Source organism: Sceloporus occidentalis, unplaced genomic scaffold, assembly GCF_023333645.1.
Source record: "Sceloporus occidentalis isolate IW3139 unplaced genomic scaffold, rSceOcc1.0.p SCAF_2, whole genome shotgun sequence".
Classification (NCBI taxonomy): Eukaryota; Metazoa; Chordata; class Lepidosauria; order Squamata; family Phrynosomatidae; genus Sceloporus; species Sceloporus occidentalis.
In genome coordinates this window covers 184,166,908-184,187,865 of record NW_028316982.1, presented here as the reverse complement: position 1 = coordinate 184,187,865, position 20,958 = coordinate 184,166,908, and the positions used below count along the sequence as shown (strand labels likewise).

The 20,958-nt window shown below is 40.1% G+C and overlaps 1 protein-coding gene across 3 annotated transcripts in view; it reads left to right on the top strand.

Moving 5' to 3' along the window:
- Positions 1-17,206, top strand: part of PHKA2 (phosphorylase kinase regulatory subunit alpha 2) — a 74,088-nt gene extending 56,882 nt beyond the window's left edge. For all 3 annotated transcript variants that reach the window (XM_089511701.1, XM_089511700.1, XM_089511699.1), the window contains 3 exons: positions 5,026-5,079; positions 11,154-11,354; positions 12,435-17,206. In XM_089511701.1, coding sequence (XP_089367827.1) covers positions 5,026-5,079; positions 11,154-11,354; positions 12,435-12,608 — 429 coding nt within the window. In that variant the 3' untranslated portion in view covers positions 12,609-17,206. The remainder of the gene's footprint in view (positions 1-5,025; positions 5,080-11,153; positions 11,355-12,434) is intronic.
- Positions 17,207-20,958: the final 3,752 nt, after the last annotated feature.

Genomic DNA, 20,958 nt, shown 5'->3' with positions numbered 1-20,958 from the left:
ATCTTTATTCCTGGCTTGGTGGATGCCAATAATTGTTTTAAAAATATATTATTTTGGAAGTAAATTTAAATTTAATTTCTTGTAAGTAAGATCAGGGTATACATTTATCTCCCTCCCTCCACCTCCCATACGCCACACACACAAACATATGCAAAATATTCAAAGTCTATATTGGCTAACTTGAAAACAAGTAAAATGAAGCATGAATGTAAGTAGAATGAAAATCCTAAAAGCAATAAAATAAAACAAATACTAATAAGGATAGCATACATCAAGTGAAGGCAGTACAGAAACAGATAAAGCCAGTTTTAGGGCTGCCACTGCAGCTGTCCCATTTAAAAAATAAAAGATTTCCCTTTTCCCTCAGAATGCTTCCCACTGCAACTTCATTACATTTTTTGCCCATTCCTTGCTGTTTTAAGCCCAGGAGAAACATTCTTCTAATTAGGAAGTAAATTTTGGTCTGTTGGGCGATGCGATCCCCTCAACTTTGGTAGTAACCTGGTCTTCAGATACTGTGTATACTTGACTATAAGTCGACTTCATGTATAAGTCGAGGGCAAGTTTGGAGGCAAAAATTATGGATTTTGATATGACTCATGGATAAGTCAATTGTAAGACTTAGGGCATATAGCAAAGGATCAAAACGATGAAGCAACCCAAAGCAATGTCAAAGAGCCTACAAAATTCCAGCCACAATATTGTGCTCACTCTTATTGCTGGATGGATAAGAGAATAGACAGGGTTGGTGCTTCCAGGACAGATTGTACTTGTGCCTTTCACCAGTGGATGATCACTCCTTTTAAATAAAAGTTAAGATACAGTACTTACTTTGACCCATGGATAAGTCGACTCAGGTTTTTTAGGTCATTTTTGACCTAATGTTCTAGACTCATACATGAGTATGTACAGTAGTTTTGTTGCATATAATAACTTCATGACAGAGTATATAAGTAAGATGAATATGTCTTGGGCCCAAAACACACGGGCCAAACGACGCAGCATCCAGCCATGTTGGAGGCACACCATTTATACAACACATCTCCAACATGTCCGGCAGCCATGCCATGGCCGTGCTCCAGTTCTTTAAACCAGAGCACAAAGAAGCTGGAATAATAATAATAATAATAATAATTTTTATTTATATCCCGCCTTTCCAATTGCATGATCAAGGCGGCTTACAAGACAAGAAACAATAAAATACAAGTAAAACATCACAATATAAAAAGTTTAAAAACATCATTACTAGGGGTAGGAATGGGAATCTATACAAATCACAATTCACTAGGGGCAAGAAAAAGACAATATATTGCACTAATCCGGGGTCGAAAAACAGAGGGCAAGGAGCAGAGAAAAAACACTATTACCTAAAGTGAAAAAGCCAACTGGAATAGATGCGTTTTTAATTGTTTCTTAAAAGAAACTAAAGATGCAGAGGAACGGAGCTCTACAGGGAGCTTATTCCACAATGAGGGGGCGGCGATAGTGAAAGCCCTCTGTGAGGTCCTCACCAAATGGGATTTAGGGACCTCTAACAAATTGGTCCCAGATGTTCTGAGTGTGCGGGGCGGATTGTGTGGGGAGAGGCGGTCCTCCAAGTACCCTGGGCCCAAGCCATTTAGGGCTTTATAGGTCAAAACCAACACCTTGTATTGAGCTCGGAAGCGAATGGGTAGCCAGTGGAGATCTTTTAAAATAGGTGTTATGTGGTCTGTCCTGGAACTACCAGCGACCAGTCTGGCTGCCATATTCTGCACCAATTGAAGCTTCCGGGTTTGGTACAAGGGTTGCCCTATGTAGAGCGCATTGCAGAAATCCAATCGAGAGGTTACCAAAGCATGTACAACAGTTTCAAGGTCCCGACGGCCCAGGTAGGGGCGCAGCTGGCGTATCAGCCGAAGCTGATAACAAGCACTCCTGATCGTCGCGTCCACCTGAGATGTCAGATGAAGCGACGAATCAAGGAGTACTCCCAAGCTGCGCACCGAGTCCCTCAAGGGGAGCGTGACCCCATTCAGGACAGGCTGACAAATCTCACCACCCGGAACCGAGGGACCTATCACCAGTACTTCCGTTTTCCCTGGATTCACACTGAGTTTGTTCTCCCTCATCCAGCCCATTACCGACGCCAAGCAGGCATCTAGAGGAGAGATGCCATCCTTAGTTACTGCATCAGTCGGAGACACAGAGAAAATTATTTGGGTGTCATCAGCATACTGATAACACCGCGCCCCGTGTCTCCGGATGATCTCTCCCAGCGGTTTCATGTAGATGTTAAAAAGCATAGGGGATAAAATCGCTCCCTGAGGGACACCGGATGTAAGTGCCCTCTTATCGGAGCGACAATCCCCCAGCTCCACCATCTGGAATCTACCCGAGAGGTAGGACCGGAACCACTGCAAAGCAGTGCCCCCGATACCCAACTCCCCCAGGCGTTCCAGAAGGATACCATGGTCGATGGTATCGAAAGCCGCCGAGATGTCCAAGAGCACTAACAGGGACACGCTTCCCCTGTCCATGCTCAGACGGAGGTCATCAACTAAGGCGACCATGGCAGTCTCAACTCCATAGCCCGCCCGGAAGCCAGTTTGAAATGGGTCTAGAAAATCGGTGTCATCCAAGATCGATTGAAGCTGGAAGGCGACTGCTCTCTCGATCACCTTCCCCAAAAAAGGTAGCAGCGAGATGGGCCGATAGTTGTTATGAATCAGGGGGTCTAAGGAGGGTTTCTTGAGCAAGGGTTTAACCACTGCCACTTTCAATTTAGATGGAAACTGACCCTCTCTTAGAGAAGTATTAATGATGCGGTGCAACATAGTCAGCACCGCATCTCCCCCCTGAGCTGCCAACCATGAGGGACAGGGATCAAGAGAGCACGTCGTCTTCCTAACGCTTCGAAGGATCTTGTCCACTTCATCGGTACTAACAAACTCAAAGCGATCCAGTATAACTGGGGCCACGGATGCTTCGAACGCCTCTCTTACAGGACCTGCATAAATACTGGCGTCAAGATCAGCCCTGATCTGAGAGATTTTATCCGCAAAGAAGTTATTAAAATCATCACAGCAGGCTTTAGATGGTACCAGAATAGGGCTCAGGGAGGGAGGGAGCTGAGTCAGCTCTCTCACAACCCTGAACAGCTCTGCTGGACGCGACTCTGCGGACGCAATACGTGCAGCATAGAACGAATTCTTAGCTGCACCTATTGCCACTCCATAGGCCTTCAAATGAGAGCGAAGGAGTGTCCTGTCAGATAAACGCTGATGTCTTCGCCAGTTACGCTCTAGTCGTTGCACAGCCCGCTTCCTTACTCTAAGATCTTCCGTATATCATGGTTGTTTATTAGGAGCAGGCCGGTAAGGACGCTTGGGAGCGACACTGTGTATAGCCCTGGACAGGTTGGTATCCCAGATATTAGCCAGGGCATCAACAGAATCGCCGTCAGAACCAGTCGCATATCCCTCTAGGGCTTCTTGGAACCTTTTGGGTTCCATCAGCCTTCGAGGGTGGACCATCCTAATGGGTCCGCCACCCCCGGGGGAGCTTGAGGTAGAAGCCTTGATTCGAGCCTCAACCAAGAAATGATCCGTCCATGACAAGGGAGAGATGTTTGAGATCTCTACCCACGGAACCTCCATGTCCGTACTAAAGATCACATCAAGGGTATTACCAGCGCAATGCGTAGGCCCTGAGACTAGTTGAGACAGGCCCATGGCTGTCATGGTAGTCATGAACTCCCGAGCAGCACCTGTTGGAACTTCACTGGCCTCGAAAGGGATGTTGAGGTCTCCCAAGACAAGAAGTCTTGGGGACTCCAACACCAGTTCCGAGACCAGCTGTGTGAGCTCGGCCAGGGAGTCTGTTAGCGCACGGGGTGGCCTGTAGACCAACAGAATCCCCAGACTGTCTCTAGCCCTCAGGGACAGGTAAATACACTCGATGTGATCTGTTTTCCGGACTGGGATCCTGGTTAAGGAGAAGATGTTTTTATGGACCAAGGCAACACCACCACCCCGTCCACCTAACCTGATCTGGTCCTTAACTGAGAACCCGGCTGGGAGGGCCTGGGCCCACACTGCCTCGCCCTCAGGCCCAAGCCAGGTCTCAGTAATGCACGCCAGGTCACAGTTTTTGTCCTGCAAAAGATCATAAATGATGTGGGTCTTGCTCTTTATGGACCTGGCGTTGCATAGGAGCAGATCCTGGTGTTGGGCCTTGGAGCCAGTGGCCACAGCCTACTTTTGGAGCTGTCAGTGCTGCGGACCCAATCAGCTGGTGGATGGAGAGGCCTTGGGCTGTGCTTTCCTGGCTGTTGCTTCACCCCTTAGAAACTAAAAACCTTCCTGAAAAGAAAGGTTTTTTTTTCTTGCGGCAGGAAGTAGTTTTAAAGAGAGAGGCAAGGAGAGCAAACTCTTTTAGGCAGGAGCACCAAAGCCAACCCTTCTCTGATTTCCACCAGAATATTCTTTCAGAGTCAACTGAAGGTAGTCAAATATATTGGGCCGAACCCATAAAAAAGCAAACGGTCATCTTCAGCACTTGGAATAGAGTACAGAAGCAATTGGAAAGCTGGTGCACTTTTAACTGCCACAGGTTTATTTCTGAGTCACTGCACTAGGAGAAGCACAGCATTTACATTTCTGAATCCATAGAAGAGCTTCTTAACTGTGATAGTTCTTCTCATTTTTTCAAAAGTGTTTCATGTTCATAACTCATTACTTTAACCTAACATCTTCCTGTGATCTCAGGAGCATAGACCTCTGAAGCATAGAACGATTGTTCAACTATTCTTGTTCTTAATTCTATCAAGTAAATGTTTGGGGGAGCAGATGTATTAATGTAATATTACACTTTGTTTGTTTGTTTGTTTTCAGTCTGTCATATTTTACAAAACAGTTCCAAGGAGAACTAACTTAGGCCAACAAGTTCTCCTCCAACCCTCAGATTCGTATAATTACCTTTTGAACTTTCTTGTTGCTTTAATTAATTTTATTTACTATACTTTTAATACTGTTCTTGTTGCAGTGTCATGGTCTGTCCATAGATGGCTACGTCCTTCCTTCTTCAACAACAAGGGAGGTAAGGCTTGAAGAAACCTTGTAGGATTTTTGTTTAGGAGATTTGTAGCTTATGTGATGTCGAAGGCTTTCATGGCCAGCATCCATAGTTTTTTGTGGGTTTTTCGGGCTATGTGGCCATGTTTTAGAAGAGTTTCTTCCTGACATATACTGTGTGACCCAAACCGAAAACCCACACATACAGACTGATACCTGCACAAGAACTCCAACCATCACCCAGGACAAAAAAGAAGCACAATCAAAACACTGGTAGACCAGGCAAAATGCATCTGTGAACCCCACTTCTTGGAAGATGAACTGAAGCACCTGGACCAGGCTCAACAGGCTAATGGTTATTCCAGCTCAGACATCAGAAGGGCTGCCAGGCCCAGGAAAACCCAGAGAAGTGAAGATGAGCAGCCACCCAAAGGGAAGGTATTTTTACCATACATCAAAGGAGTCACAGACGGAATAGGCAAAGTGGTGAGGAAGCACAACCTTCAAATGGTTGACAAACTGACGAAGAAAATCCAGCAAATGCTTTGCTCAGCCAAGGACCAGGGAGACCCTCTCACAGCCGCAGGAGTTTACTGCATACCATGCAGCTGCAGACAAGTCTACATAGGGACCACCAAACGCAGTGTGCAAACAAGAATCAAGGAACACGAGAGGCACTGCAGACTGGGCCAGCCAGAAAAATCAGCAATAGCAGAACACGCCACAAACCATCCTGGGCATAAAATACTGTTTGAAAACACTGAAGTTCTGGACCATGCCAACCACTACTATGTCAGGATGCACAGGGAAGCAATTGAAATCCACAAACATCTAGATAATTTCAACTGGAAAGAAGAAACCTTTAAAGTGAACAAAATTTGGCTACCAGTCCTGAAGAATAGCAAAATGAGGACTCAGCAAATGCAAATGGGAAACCACTCAGAGTCAGGGGCTTTCCCAGCAGATAATAATCACCAATTAGCAGACACTAATCCTCTTTTGCATTAGCCTCCCAGCCTGAGGCTGGCCATCAGCACAGAACAATGCAAATCACTCCTGTATTCCCAGGCTCACACAGTATATATAGACCCAACTTTTTCCAGGCAAGCATTCTCTGAAGATGTCAGCCACAGATTCTGGCAAAACGTCAGGAAGAAAATCTTCTAGAATATGGCCACATAGCCCGAAAAACCCACAAAAACTATTTGTAGCTTAGTTTGAGGCCTTAACACTCTGTTTGAAGAATCTTCTTTCTATCTAGTGACAGAGCATGAGATATACTGGAAGCAAATGGCTGGAGAGCAGGGGACAGGAATACACATTTTCAGCCAATTACCAAAAAGAGCATTCTCTCAATTTAGAAAATGAATAATTTTTCTTTGTTGAGGTGCAGAATTCAATCTCCGTTTAGCTTTTTCTATTGAGAAAATGGTAGGTGTGCTGAATGCAAAGTTAAATATTGTTATTTGGACTAATTTTAGCTTAAATAAGATGCAGACCTCTGAGCCACACAGCACTGTTCTTTAGGCAGAAAATAATAGCTAATTATTGAAGTGATGTGATTAAAATAAATCTTACAGCCTCTGTACATAGCTTTGCTTTGAAATTGGTATTCCTATGTAAGTATGTATAGGTTTGCAGCCTTTGAAAAATATACTCCCTTTTCTAATCAACTTGGTATGTTTTTCAGCTCATTTTACAGGCTGTTGTGTTTATTTTATTCTATTTTGCAAGCTGAAGAAGGCTTGCCTTATATTTTACCAAATCTGAAATCTATTGATTTGAAGGGCTTGCAAGGCCTCTTCTGGTTTCCAAGGGTTTAATTATTCCTGACCTTTACCATTTCTGACGAAGAATTTTACTTCAAAGCACAATGTGAATTTTCACTCCTGTAAATGTTTCTCTTTTTAAATCCTAACAGAGTAATGCTTTTTTTGTACACTGTTATGCTGTCTGTTTGTTCTTAGAACAGCATTTCTTACCTGCAGGTGTGTTATATTTTGTATTTAAACTCTGAGCCTTTGTTGCAGGCAGTGGTTCGTTCAGTTTTTGTGGCAAGGTATCAAACAGCCATTTGGCATTGGTTCCCAATTGTCTGCTGTTTCCTGACTGCGGTGAAAAGAGGAGAAATGTATTATTAGCAAAAGGCAGGGAATATGTTAACTTGCATTGGCCAAGTTTTCATAATTACAGCTTAATAGGTCATTCTAATTTTAGAGGCACGTTTATTGCAGATTATGTCCATATGGAAAATGGAAACATGATTATTGGCTTCTACAACCCGAGAACCTGAGGCTGTTTTAAGGTTTCTTTAGAAAATATTTTCTTTTCTAAACAAGATCCTTTTTTATATATATATTTAAAAAAATCTTGGGATAAAGTCATCCTTTCTGAGTTTAGTGTCTTCTCTTTCTTGCATCTAATGGTGGCATTCCAAGGAGGATACCCTTTCCTACTACAAATGCCCCAAGAGAAGCTCACAAGAACTATAAAGATTGGAGTAATCATTTGTTGATGACTGGCAAGTAGGATGGCTAGGTGCAAAAGAGGACAGGCTACTGTATGTAAGCCCACCTGCTGAAAGTACATTGAGCCCTTGGTATCTGGTGGGGTTTGTTTCCATGATCATCTATGGATGCCATAATCTGTGGATGCTGAAGCCCCAGTATATACAATAATTTAGTAAAATGATGTCCCCTATGTAAAATGGCAACATCAAGGATTAATGGATTAATTTTGAATTAATTTTTTGTGGAATATTTCAAGCCATGGATAGTGGAATGTGTGGATACAGAATCCATGGATAATGAGATTAAATGTAAAGGAGCCCTGGCCTGTTTTTCTGGTGGCAACCCTACTCATTAGTATTGGGCTCAAGACACTTGGATGTTGGAGAATCTGTATAGGTTATACTATGGATGTGCATTCTGAGATGTTATAGTCTCATGAGAGAGAACTATACCACATATCCTGCCGCATCACACAAACATCTGAATACCACAATTTGTTAAATTTATGGAATTGTGCACATAACTATAACTCTCAAATACTTCATGCATGACCCAGAAAGTTGGTTCTAAATGCAATTGCTAGTTCCAAATACCTATGGAATCATTTGCTGAATGGTAAGCAACACTTCTGTAAATCCTATTGATTTAATGGGTCTACTCCAATTGGATCTTGCAGTTTATTTAAGCCTACGTGTGCTACCATGTCACAACGATAATGTGTGAAGTGGATGGGCAAAATGTTACTGAGCACTGACTTTCAGAAGGATGATAATAATTGTAAAGACAGAATTATACTCTTAAATTAATATGCTGAGAAAAGAATGTGCTTTTTCCAAGTTCATCCTCTAGCAATATTTATTTTTCATTTTGATTGCATTTGTATGTGCCAAAGAGATCAAAATACTGCACATCAGATATAGGGGTGGACCTTTACCCTTGGCCCTTGTCTTACCATGTTTTCTGGGGATTCTGTCAGATGAAGACCAAAACATCTGAAGTGCCAGAGGTTTTCCTACTGCTGTGCATGGTTCTGGCCCACATGAAAACACCCATCTTACCCTTATACTAACTGCATAAAGTAGTATACACTAAGAGGGATGACCAGCTATGGCCACCTAGTAAGCTTCAAGGCTGAATCCTCTCTAGACTCTGGCATCATCAGAACTTGAATGTGCACTTGTTTTCTACAACACAAATAACAGCACAGGTTGAGTATCTCTTACCTGAAATGCTTGGGACCAGAACATTTTGGAGTTAGAATTTAAAAAAAAAATTTTTTTTGTAATGCACATATAGTGTAGTATGTGCCTGTACTATATTTGCCAGGTTGGAATGAGATAAGAGGATCTTTGAAATAGCTGGAAGTGTGGATTTGTGTCAAGCACTCACTGTACTTGGATTTCTGCCATTTTTATAGACCCTCACTCTTTTTCCAATCTCACGTGTTTTTGCCACCAGCCTTTCACTTGCATCTTTGAGGGGACAGCTGTGATGCTCCTGCTCACTTATCTCTCTCTAACCTTGTGTCTTTCTCCAGCTGCACATCTTGTTCCTTTGCTACTTATATTGTGTATGAGAAGTGAGGCTGGAGAGAGACTTGATCAAAGGCATGACTGGTGGTAAAAACTTGTTTGGGGAGGTTTTGGGGATTCTGGATTGGGGTGCTCAACCTATACTGCTAGCACTACTACTACTACAGTGGTGATTGTGGTGGTGATGATGATGATAATGATGTCTTGTTATTTGGTTCTCAAAAACAACAGCTCTCAGGCACAAAGTGTGCTCTGCCTTTTTTTTTTTGGTCTTCATAATGTAATTTTTGTGGAGATGTTTAATTTTTTTCACTATTGAGAGATTTAGAAGAACTCAAATCCTTTTAACGGGTCTGTCAGAACTTGGCAATATCCAATTTTGTTGCTTAACAGGAATCAAATTTAATAAGCACAAGATTTCCTGAGACCAAATGATTTCATGTGACATCTGAACATTTTTGCCAGAACAAATTAGGTTGCTTGACTTTCCTTGCTGCTGTGATGAAACTGTTCTTTTGGAGCAACATCTCTCATATCCATGTTAGCCAGGATTTTTTTTTGTTTTGTTTTGTTCTGATGTCTGCATAAACCCCATCACTGTATAAGCATAAGACTAGAAAACTCAGACTTCTTAAATATTAAAAGTTTATTGGAGACATTGTATCCCTTCTTTCCTCCACATATCAATATTATGTTAATGGTAGGAGAACTGCCAGGGCCAGCCTTAGGCAAGACATTTTGAGTGCCATAATAAGGATATTAAACAGATAGTTATTTCTTTTTATTTATTATGCAAGAATGGGGAGGGGTGTTCATGGATTTTTCTACTTTAGATGCCAAAATAACTTGGCTAGATTTGGGTACTATACACGCAGGTTTTGAAATTCGTCAGGGGAGGCCTTTCTCTTCGGCCTGCCACCGTCACAGGTGGTAAGAGAACATGAAAGGGCCTTCTTGGTGGCTGCTCCTTTTGAGAACTGTCAATATTATAATACAATATTGTATTATTACAATAATTATAACAATACAAAATTATAGTATTATAATATAGTACTACAACAATTCTACATTGTTATAACAAATTATTTAAAAAAATTAAAAAAATTGAACATCTTTAGACCTATAACCACCAGGTGAAGAAAGGGTGGCAGTGAATTCTATGTGAAAATGATTCGTTTCAGGACTGCAGTTGTATTTGAATCTGTCAGAATTTGGAAAAATTACTGGATAGTGGCTGTGCTGGCTGGGGGATTCTGGGACTGGTAACTGAAAAATATAACTTTTCCAACATCTGATAGCTATGCTCTCCTTTCTAAAAGTAAATGAGTTCAGCAACTGTAATAACTGAACACATATAGTATACTGTTCCAGGAACATCCTGAGACTTCTGTGTGTATTTGGAATGTGGAATGATGATAATGATGATGATGGTGATAAATTTTATTTCTTTCCTGCCTCTCCTCAAGGCTCGAGGCAGGGTACAACATATTAAAATACAAAATACAATTAATAGCATATAGACACACAGTTATACACTCATAGAGTAGATATATGATTAAAAAGTCATGATTTAAAATAGACTAGGTAGGCCTGTCAGAAGAGATATGTCTTTAATGCTGTTTTGGAAGCAGCCAGCATTTTCAGCTGTTGCATCTCCTCCGGCAAGTCATTCCACAGTCTGAGAGCAGCAGACAAAATTGATCTGGGACACCATTAACAATCTAATCCTGGTTGGTTGGAGCAAACATTTCCAAGGTGCTGTGGGTGGGTGGATTTTTCCAATAAGCTGCTGGCATTTCTGCAGTCTGAATCCTAGGATACTATCAAGATATACCTAACTTTAGAAGGAAACAGTTTATAGTCTTTGAACATCTTTCTTTTGGAGATTATTCCTGTATCCCACTATTCATGAGACAATGTAGTATTAATTTGCACTACAAGAGGTCTTGTGGCCATCACAATATGTAAATGTTTGCTATTATGAGTTTAGAGTGCCCTCAAGCTTTTCTCTTTTTCTTTTCTTTCCCCTTTGCATTAATTCCACTGTATACTTGCAGATGACTGCGTGTGAAATCAAATTTGCTGTCCACGTGGAGTCTGTGCTGAACCACGTACCTCAGCCAGAATACAGACAACTGCTAGTGGAGGCCATATTGGTTCTGACACTGTTATCAGAAATTGAGGTGAACAGCATTGGGGGTATCATTCATGTGGACCGGATTGTGCACATAGCAAATGATCTCTTCCTTCAGGAACAGGTTTGTGTGTGTTGAGTTTTTTCTTCTGTTATCTAAAGATTCTTGACAGTTTGGCTCCAGGTTTCAGATGGCCATTGGAAAATATGTTCTTAGCGGATCCCAGTGCCTCAAGCATAGCCCCATGTTCTCCTTCTTGCTGATGCTGTTGGCTGCGCATTTGCTTGGGCCCAATCTACATCCAGAGGGAGAGGGCAAGGTGAGCAGGAGCTAGTTTTCCTGTTGCATTCACTGCTTATTCCCTTAAAGAAGGCAGGTAAATATCCAGGAGGAAAGTCAGGAAGCTCTGGAGATTGGTAATGGACCTTGACAGATGCCTAATTATGGTAGCCTTTTATATGACACCTTCCTCTCATGATAATGTTGGCTTCTATAGTTGCCGCAGAAATAGTATTAGCTTTATTCACTGGTAAGCCTGAGGGACACCATCATGGTCACCAATTCGGTGTGAAAAACTAACTGAATTTACAAATCTTCTTTAAATTTGAATGTAGTTTAACTCCCGTTTACCTGCAGAAAACCGCTAGTGTGATATTTCAAAGACAAAGCCTAGGAGGCAAGCAGTAGACAAAGCTGAACAGATCGTAGGTATGAGGCGAGAGCTAGCAGGTTTGAGGGAGAGCAGCCCAGAAAATGCTGAGTAATCATCCAATTTGCTCAACAACAGATAGATGATTCGGAGGAACCTTAAGAAATACTAGCCTAAATACTGGGAGGTATTCCTCTTTCAGCACTGTGTAAACCCCATGGTTGTTGATGGCCACCCCAGATGACTCATTAGACCAAAGCTTTGCCTGTGAACAGGTGGCCATGCTTGCAATCCACTGTTGAGATGGAAGACAGAGATGGCTTATTTTCTAATAGATATACACCTCTGCAATTCCTGCAATTCTTTGCAACTGGATCAGTAAAGAACTGCAATGTTCAGTAAAAAAAAACAGGATCTGTTTCCTAGAAGAGGGCAGACAAAATTGGGTCATGTGTTTTGTGAGGCAATGCTTTGTGGTGTTTGTCCATGCATAACTTTTTAAAGTTTGTGTTGTTTTGAGCTGTCTGAATTTCTCTGCCATATTTTTCTTCTAGAGAGCCCTTGGAGCAACTGATGGCTACTTGGAGCAAGACATGGGTATGGGTATCTGTTACTTCTTCTATGACAGTGCCCCAAGTGGTGCTTATGGAACAATGACTTATCTGACAAAAGCAGTGGCAAGTTACCTACAGGAGTTTCTTCCAAGTACAGGCTGCCTGATGCAATAAATTGTGTAAAATACAAGGAAAATACAAAATTATTTTTAAAATGTCTTCTCACTATCCTGTCTCTGAAATGTCATCCCCTTAATTACTCTATCTCTCTCCTTACTCTACCTCAACATTGTGTATGTCATTTGACCATTTAAAGAGGTGATGCCTAAGGTATTATTGCAAGTCGTGCTCCCTGTCTATTAATTTGAATCTGCTCAGACTCAGGTCCTTGAAATAAAGACATAAAAAGGCATTCCTGAATGTAAGAAAAGTGTCTCTCTAACATAAACATCCAATTAGGTTTCACACTGTTGTTCTAAGGCAGACATAGCATATTAGTATTCACGTGGGATCAATGCATTGAACAGAATTCTTCTCCAAAAACAAAGAAAAGAAACAGCCAGGTGCAAACTATGGCTGTTTTAATTAGAAATCTTTCAAAGTTTTAAATTGGGAACAAGTAGGAGGGAAAATATAAATTCTTAGAAGAATAAGACTAAAAGTATGTCATCTTTTTTCACTGTGCTTCCAGCCAGAAAACTCCTGTGCAGAATGATAGCCACCATGAAAACATTGGCTGAACAACTAGCTATATAATTTAAAATTAGTATCTGATGCCTTTATTTTTTTTCGCTAGATGTTCACTTGGCATATATATGCTGGGACAGTGAGGCCAGTCATACTGATACTTTCACATGTAATGAAAAAATATGTAGGGCTGACAGACCTGAAGGTCCTTGTGATGCTTTCATGTTGATTATTAGACTGTTTGAATAGAGATCTTACAAATGTGTGAAGTAGAGTCCCTTCTTCTTCCCCCCTCACACATATTTCACCATTTTCAAAAGTTTCTTCCGCATATGCTGTAACTAGTTCAAGCATTCACTCAAGTACACATCAAACAGTTTTGTCAGGACTGTACCACTTCAGAATGCTGTTTGGGGGATTTCTGTGTTTGAATTCCCATGGTCCAAATCCCTGCCAGCTGAAAGACACCACATCAGCTAGAAAGTGTTTTTGAGGAGAAACGGGAATTTGTTACTTATTATTTTGTCAAGTTTGCCCATATTTATTTATTCTCACTCCCTCCTGTGTCTGCTGCTATTCACAGGAGGTAAAACTCTTACAAATGGCATGCTTGTGAGAAACTACAGATAAAGCTTGCATAATTTTTAAAGTGAGAAAATGCAAAATCCTTTGGAATCAGAATTGTCTTTTTGTCTCTAGTTTGTATTCTGCTTTTCTTTAAGGGCCTGTTAAAAGACTTAGCAAGTGGGCTGAATCAACCACGTTCAAAGGTACTGAAGTCATAGACCCTAATCAGATGTAAATTTGAAGAGTTGTAACCCTGAGTAAATTACTAACTTGTACATGTTAACATAGCTGTTCCATTAGATTTTTTTTTAACCAGTTCACTGATGGACGAATATGGAATATTGACCTGTAACTAACAGCTTAGTAGAGGAAACAGCATTAAAAGAACTTTGAAAGCAAACTTGCAATTCAGAAAAAAGCATTTTCTGTCTTCCTTCACAGATCTGACAATCATAGACAGCACTTGCTTGTAGATAAATGATTACATTGAATTTGAGGTACGAATTTCAAAACAAATACAGTATATGGAGGATCAAAATATGTAAAATGTTATGCATGTACAGTTTAGAATGTGATCATTCAGAAATAAAATGGACCAACACAAGCAGAAGTCTGCTATACGCTAATCTTGGCATAACTGTACATATATGTCTGGCATAACACGATCCTAACCTTTTATAACCATCTTCCCCAAGCTTGTGTCTAAGAATATGTTACATAGGCTGAAAGATACTCTGTAGCGGTACTAAAGAGCTAGAAGGGCTGCAGCAATAGTGCTGTCTTAAAGAGCTGTGTATTTATATAGAACAGTGATGGTGAACCTTTTAGAGACTGAGTGCCCAAACTGCAACCCCAAACCAACTTATTTATTAAAAAGTGCCGCATTCCTCTGGCTTTCTGGATACTAACACTGGTGAACTATGTACTGGGGTGATAGCGTGCGTGCCCAAAGAGAGGGCTCTGAGTGCCCCCTCTGGCACCCGTGCCATAGGTTCGCCATCACTGATATAGAACTATGGACACATGACTTGAAAGTATCAGGGTTTCTCAACCAGGGTTACCTAGAATTCTAAGGTTCTGCTAGAGGACACTAGGAATTTCACAAGAGATCATGATTTTAAGAATATTAAGCTGTAAATGTAGTAATTTTTATACAAGGATTCCTTGAGACCTGAACATTATTTATATTATGGTGTTCAGCCCACAAATTCACCATCTTACAAATGTGTTTTTAAGAAGCACAAATGAAAGTACATTAACATATTGTATTGTCAAGATCACAGCCGTGAATTAAGGACCCTGATCTCTTCTGGGAATCAGTGGACTTTCCGTAAGTAACCTCATTCTTTTGGACTGAGGACAAGTCTCCTCCTTGAGTGTTATTAATGAAAATATTCCACTCACAGCCAAATTAATTTTTAATTTTTATTTTTTTTGGCATACATGTTGACCCCTGAATAGCACTTTCTTCCTGTGAGTCATGGATGTAAATTAAGAATTACTTTGGTCCAAATGGAGCCAATCTACCTTTCCAAAATTAAAAGCTCCATTTTTGGTAGATTTTACAAAATCCATGACACATGCATACACAGAGGGAAAGGATATTTGCACAGCTGGAACTGAAAGACTGCGAGCCTTTAGCTTGTGGTTTTTCTGTTTAGTGCTTTCAGAAATGAGAGCACAATTTGTAGAAATGAGAGTACAGTTAATGTGTATGTGTGTCTTGGATGTGGTAAACATTTCTTACATCTGAGAAGTACTACTCATATCAGAGCAAGACTCAGCCTGAGAGCTAATCTAGTGTTCCCTAATGTGAAATGTACTTTTTATAACAAGAGAGATTTGCTATAAGCAACAGCAACAGAAGTAATATTGCGATAGAGGCACAAATTCCTTGTTCTTATACTAAGGCTGGTCCAGCTGGTCAGGCAGAGTGAGGAAGTTACAATGGAAAGTTCCTTTTCTGAGATAATATACCACTGGTAGAATAATGCTCTCCACCCCAGTGATGGTGTGCTCCCCACCCTGAAGTAATTTCCAGATTATAAACCTTAGTCTCTTTTTACTGCTCACTTTGTTGTCCTCTCCCATTTTAACTGGTGATACCATGGATTTTCCAAGCCCAAGAAAAATACACCCACTTCACTAAAAGCTCTACTCCCCGCAAGACCAAAATAGGATTATAATTTTGGAGATGAATGCTAATCTGTACAATAAAACTTGGTTTCAGAGCTGTGTTGCTAGAACCTCATATAACTCAGAAAATATGTATAAAACAGTGATGGAGCATACATGGTCTTTCAAATGTGTTAGATTCCCATCATTTCTAATTACTGGACTTCTTATCTGGGTGTGATAGGACTTAGAGACCAATACCATCTGGAGGGCCACAATTTGTCAACTCCTAATTAACAGCATCCAGGTATTCCATCTTCATGATGCCAATGATCCCCACGCTCCAAGAAAAGTGCTGCTATGTAGTTAGACTTCAATATTTTAGTCTATTTTGGGCAACTGGCTTCTCAAGCTGTCAGACACCTGCGTAGATTGAAAAATAAGCAAAGGTGTTAAACACTGAATGACTAGCTGGAGACTCATTTTATGAAACACAACCAAGAGTATACATTAAGCATCTTAGAAACAGAGGCTATTATAATGAAAATAGAACCAAACCCAGTCAAACAAAATGGCTGTAGCTGCAAGGAAAGAACCACCTGCGCTACTGATTTGTTATGCCTGAAGTATGTGGGGTTGGGATCAGTTTGGTTTCAGCCAGGGTAATAAAAATGCCCCATCAGGCATCAAATGCCAATTATTTATCACCCAGCCCAGCTTTTCTATACTAAAGATAGGGAATTAGTCCCTAAATGTTTCTGAATGGTTGATGAATGTACTGTATGTTACAGTTATTCTAAATACATTTTGAAGGCCCTTTGTGGTTTTAAATTCTGGATTAAATCTAGAGAAGATGGCTAGGAAGTAGAAAGCTGCTGTAGGTGTTTCAGTGGGAATTGAATGTGCCTGATAAGGTTTTATTGTAAGAGGAAGATTGATCTTTACCATATCATAAAGTGATTTAGAACTTTATCTCAACTTCAGAAGTATTTGCCATTTTAAGCAAAGAGGGAACAACAATTCAAAGTTCATTTCACTGCCCAGTCTTAGTGAACAGTGATTAAAAACCTTAATGCTTGTTCCTAATTCAGCTTTTCTTTTTCTTGCTCATTGTCTTGCTAGAAAGACGCAAAGCAGATGTTATATGGAAAAAAGGGATTGTGAACCTATGCAACCGCTTTCCCCATCCCTCTGCAGTCGGTGAAAGTAACTATCAGGTTTCTGGCAGGTGGTTTGCTATATGATAATGGTAAAATAACTACACATGTAGCACACACACATCTCTTCTTGGAGCTATGAATATAGGTAGAAACCCATTTTCTAGCTGGATCACAAAATTTATGTTCATCAGCACCCAGGTGACTGTTGAATGTGTACACATCTACCATGAAGTAAAATCTACTTAACTTTATGGGAGTTGATTTTCATATAAACAAGAACAGGATGATTCTACTAATATTTCATCTGATTATGAGAAAGACCTAGTTTATGGGGGGAAAACCTTGCAGAAGGTCTGATTTTTATCATTGGGATTTTTTCCCTGATCATTCCAGAAAAGTTTGCCATATGTACTCAACTATAAGGTGACCTTATAAAGGGCAGGTTTTGGATACAAAATTAAAGATTTTTATATAACCCATGTATATGTCAAGGGCAAAACTTAGGCAAAACATGTAACAAAAATGATGTAAAGGACAGAGCAATGGAAAACAATTCCAAAACACACTGCTGTTATTCCACCTAGACATTCAAAAGGGCCAGAAGCAGAGAATAGGGAGCAGTCTGTGATTTTAGGTTCTCCTGGGATGGACTAAGCTCTCACTTTTCACCATTCTGCTGAGAGAAGGGGATGATTCCTGTTTTGATAAAGAGTTAAGGTACAGTACTTGCATTGATCCATGGATAAATCAGCCCAGTTTTTGGGAGTGATTTTTGACTAAAATTTGTAGACTTATACATGATAATATGCAATATTTTGCTTTGCTTAAAGAAAATCAGAGATGCATTATTACTTATTAAAAGAGAAGGAGAAAAATATAATTGAAGCTTGATCCTGTAACTATAAACATTGCTATGTCTGAGGTTTTGAAAGGACAGAGTTGAAAGAGATCCCAAAAAGTTATCTACTTTACCTGAACAGAAGTGAGATACTCATCCATCAGCTGTCCACTATCTTAACTGAACTCTCATGCATGTTTAATTTATTTTTAATTATGTGCCCTAGCTTTCTTGTATTAAAAAGGTATCTAAAGGAATTGGTTAGAAAGAATGAAGGATACTGTCCTATAACACCTGTGAGCAAGCCCAGTTAACTCTTCTGAGTATTTATTGCAGTGAAGCAGAAACATCCAGCTGACAACAGTGACTAAGTAACCAAAATAAGAGTGGTGGCGACTACAGCATGTAGTGTTTGTATGTACAGCATACATGTATGTGTACAGCATACAAACACACACACCAATTCCATCACATGTATCTCATCAGTCATCATTGTAGTTTATAACCTTACACTATAACACACTACAGTCTGGCCTCCTTATCCACAGTTTTTTTTATCCATGGATTCAAGCATCCACAGCTTGAAAATATATATTTTTTAAAGTATAAATTCAAAATAGCAAACTTTGGTTTTCCATTTTGTATAAGGGACAACATTTTGCTCTGCTATTATATTGAACGGGACTTGAGCATCCACAGATTTTGTTATGCATGCGGGATCCTGGAACCAAACTTCAGCAGATAACAGTGTCCCACTGTATATTATTTATTGATATTCTTATCTGCATATATTGACCTATGCAGGTTATTATTATACTTACTTTATTTATATAGCACTGTAGATTTATTTCATTCAGCTACATTTATTTAATCTTGTTAGTTATCAGTTAGTTTCAGCTAGGTGCATCCCTTAATCCTATATTTACAAAATAGCTAAATAGCTATTAAAAATAGCAACAAACTATTTCTGGGGCCTTAAAACTATTACAGTGAGTGCTTGGTATCTGCTATAGTTTAGTTCCAGGGTATACACACCCCATGGATACCCAAATCTATGGATGCTCTAGTCCCAATAAATATAATGACAGTAAAATGGTGTCCCTTATATAAAATGGCAAATTCAAGATTTGCTTTTGGGTTGTTTTTTTAAACTATTTTCAAGCTGTGGATGGTTGAATCCATGGATACAGCATCCATAAATATGGAGGACTGATAGTACTTTCTAAAGGAAATTTATAAGCTTTGTGAATGTACTGTATCAATTAAAGTTAGTCTGAGTCAGAACAGAACTTTTGACTATGCAAACAAGCATGGGGTAAAATCAAACAATATTTTAACATATGTGGAAATCAAAATAGTTAAAGATTTCCCATACTTTGGATCAAACACTGATCAGAACAGAGACTGAAGTCAAGAGATCAGAAGACTAGGAATGGGAAGGACAGCTATGAACAAATACTAGACAACACTCTAAAGAGTAAATATACAACTAGGCACTGAAGTCAGATTCATCCAAACTATCGTATTCCCCATCACCATGTACGGATGTGAGAGCTGGACAGTAAAGAAAGCGGATAAGAAGAAAACTCATTTAAGATGTGATGCTGGAGAAGATTGCTGAAGATAGAGTGGACAGCCAGAAAGACCATCCTAGAACAGATCAAGCCTGAACGATCCCTGGAAACCAAGATGAAGAAACTGAAGCTGTCATACTTTGGCTGCATCATGTGAAGGCATGACTCAATAGAAAACCTTTCTGGGAAAGGTAGAAGACAGTAAAAAGAGAGGAAGACTGCATGCCAGGTGGGTAGACTCAATCAGGGAAGTAATGAGCCTTGAACCTACAGGACTTAAGCAAAGTGATTGAGAATAGTGGGTCTTGGAGATGTCTCATTTGCAGGGTCACCATGAATTGAGGTCGACTTGAAGGGAAGTTAAACAACAACAAATTTCTGATCTAAGATTTGCAATATATTTACAGAATAGCCAATATTTCCAGAATTTTGAAAACATTCTCGACCACTATAATGTGAAATCTGGGCAAGGAAATATATCCAAGGGAGTCTGAGGCCATTCTAACAGACAGCAGAAGTTCTGTTGTATGTTGTTTTTATGCAAGTCTCTCCCACACACCAAAGCCCTCTTTGAACTTTTCCTTTTGATTCATGGGGATTATTTGTAGATAGCCTATTTCCCTAGAAAGAAGCTTTAGGCTCTGGTGATTTTAAATGTAATCTTATTTATTGCATTCCTCTGTAACTGCACTGGAAATGTTTTGCTAGCATGTTAACATTCTAGTAAAGAATTGCAATATATAGTCCAGTAGAAACAACAGAGAATGCATGCTAGATGCACTCAGTGGTTTGTCCATTGGTGCCAAATAGTCATAATAAGTTTGTCATGTACTGCATTTGTATACTGAATTAAATTATGCACCAAACATTTGTATGTGCTGGATTATTTTGGACATCCATGTTGGAAAAACATATCAGGGAAAATATTAATAACTGTCAGTCAACGAAGAGTCAGACTGCCTCCTCCCATTATTTTACTTTACACTGCCAGATAAACAAGTATTGTTTGTAGAAGAAGCAGGATTGTGTAAAGAGGTGGGCATATTACATAAGCACATATTGAAATGAAATGTAGAAAAGTAAGTAACCAGTGCCATAAAACTGGGAGTAAAATCAGATAATGTTCTGTGATCCAGATTCAGAACAAAAGGAAATACCTGGTTAGCAACAGCTTGCTGAGCTCTCATCAGAGATAGGAAGAATATACAAGTGTTGATATGTTACATTTAGACTAAAAAAGCCTTTAAAAAAATAAGTTAACCATTTTGACTTTAAAAGTGGGACATAACTTGGCATTTAAATTTACTTCACAATATGGCACTAAAAACCTTATCAGATCAAAGATGAAAAGTCCCATCGGCGGGATACAGACGGGCAAAAAGGGGTGTGTTCATGATATCATGAAGGTATAGCCTTCAGACGGCCCTTACCTGAATGCCGCCATGAACACGCCGCCCGCACGCCCCAAGCGGGAAGAAGCGGCATTAAAAATGGGCTGCATTTCCCCACTTCTTTTCTATATACTGCGCAACTGCGCAGCTCCGTCTATAAGCTGCTGCACCGGTACGCCAGAATTGTTACGC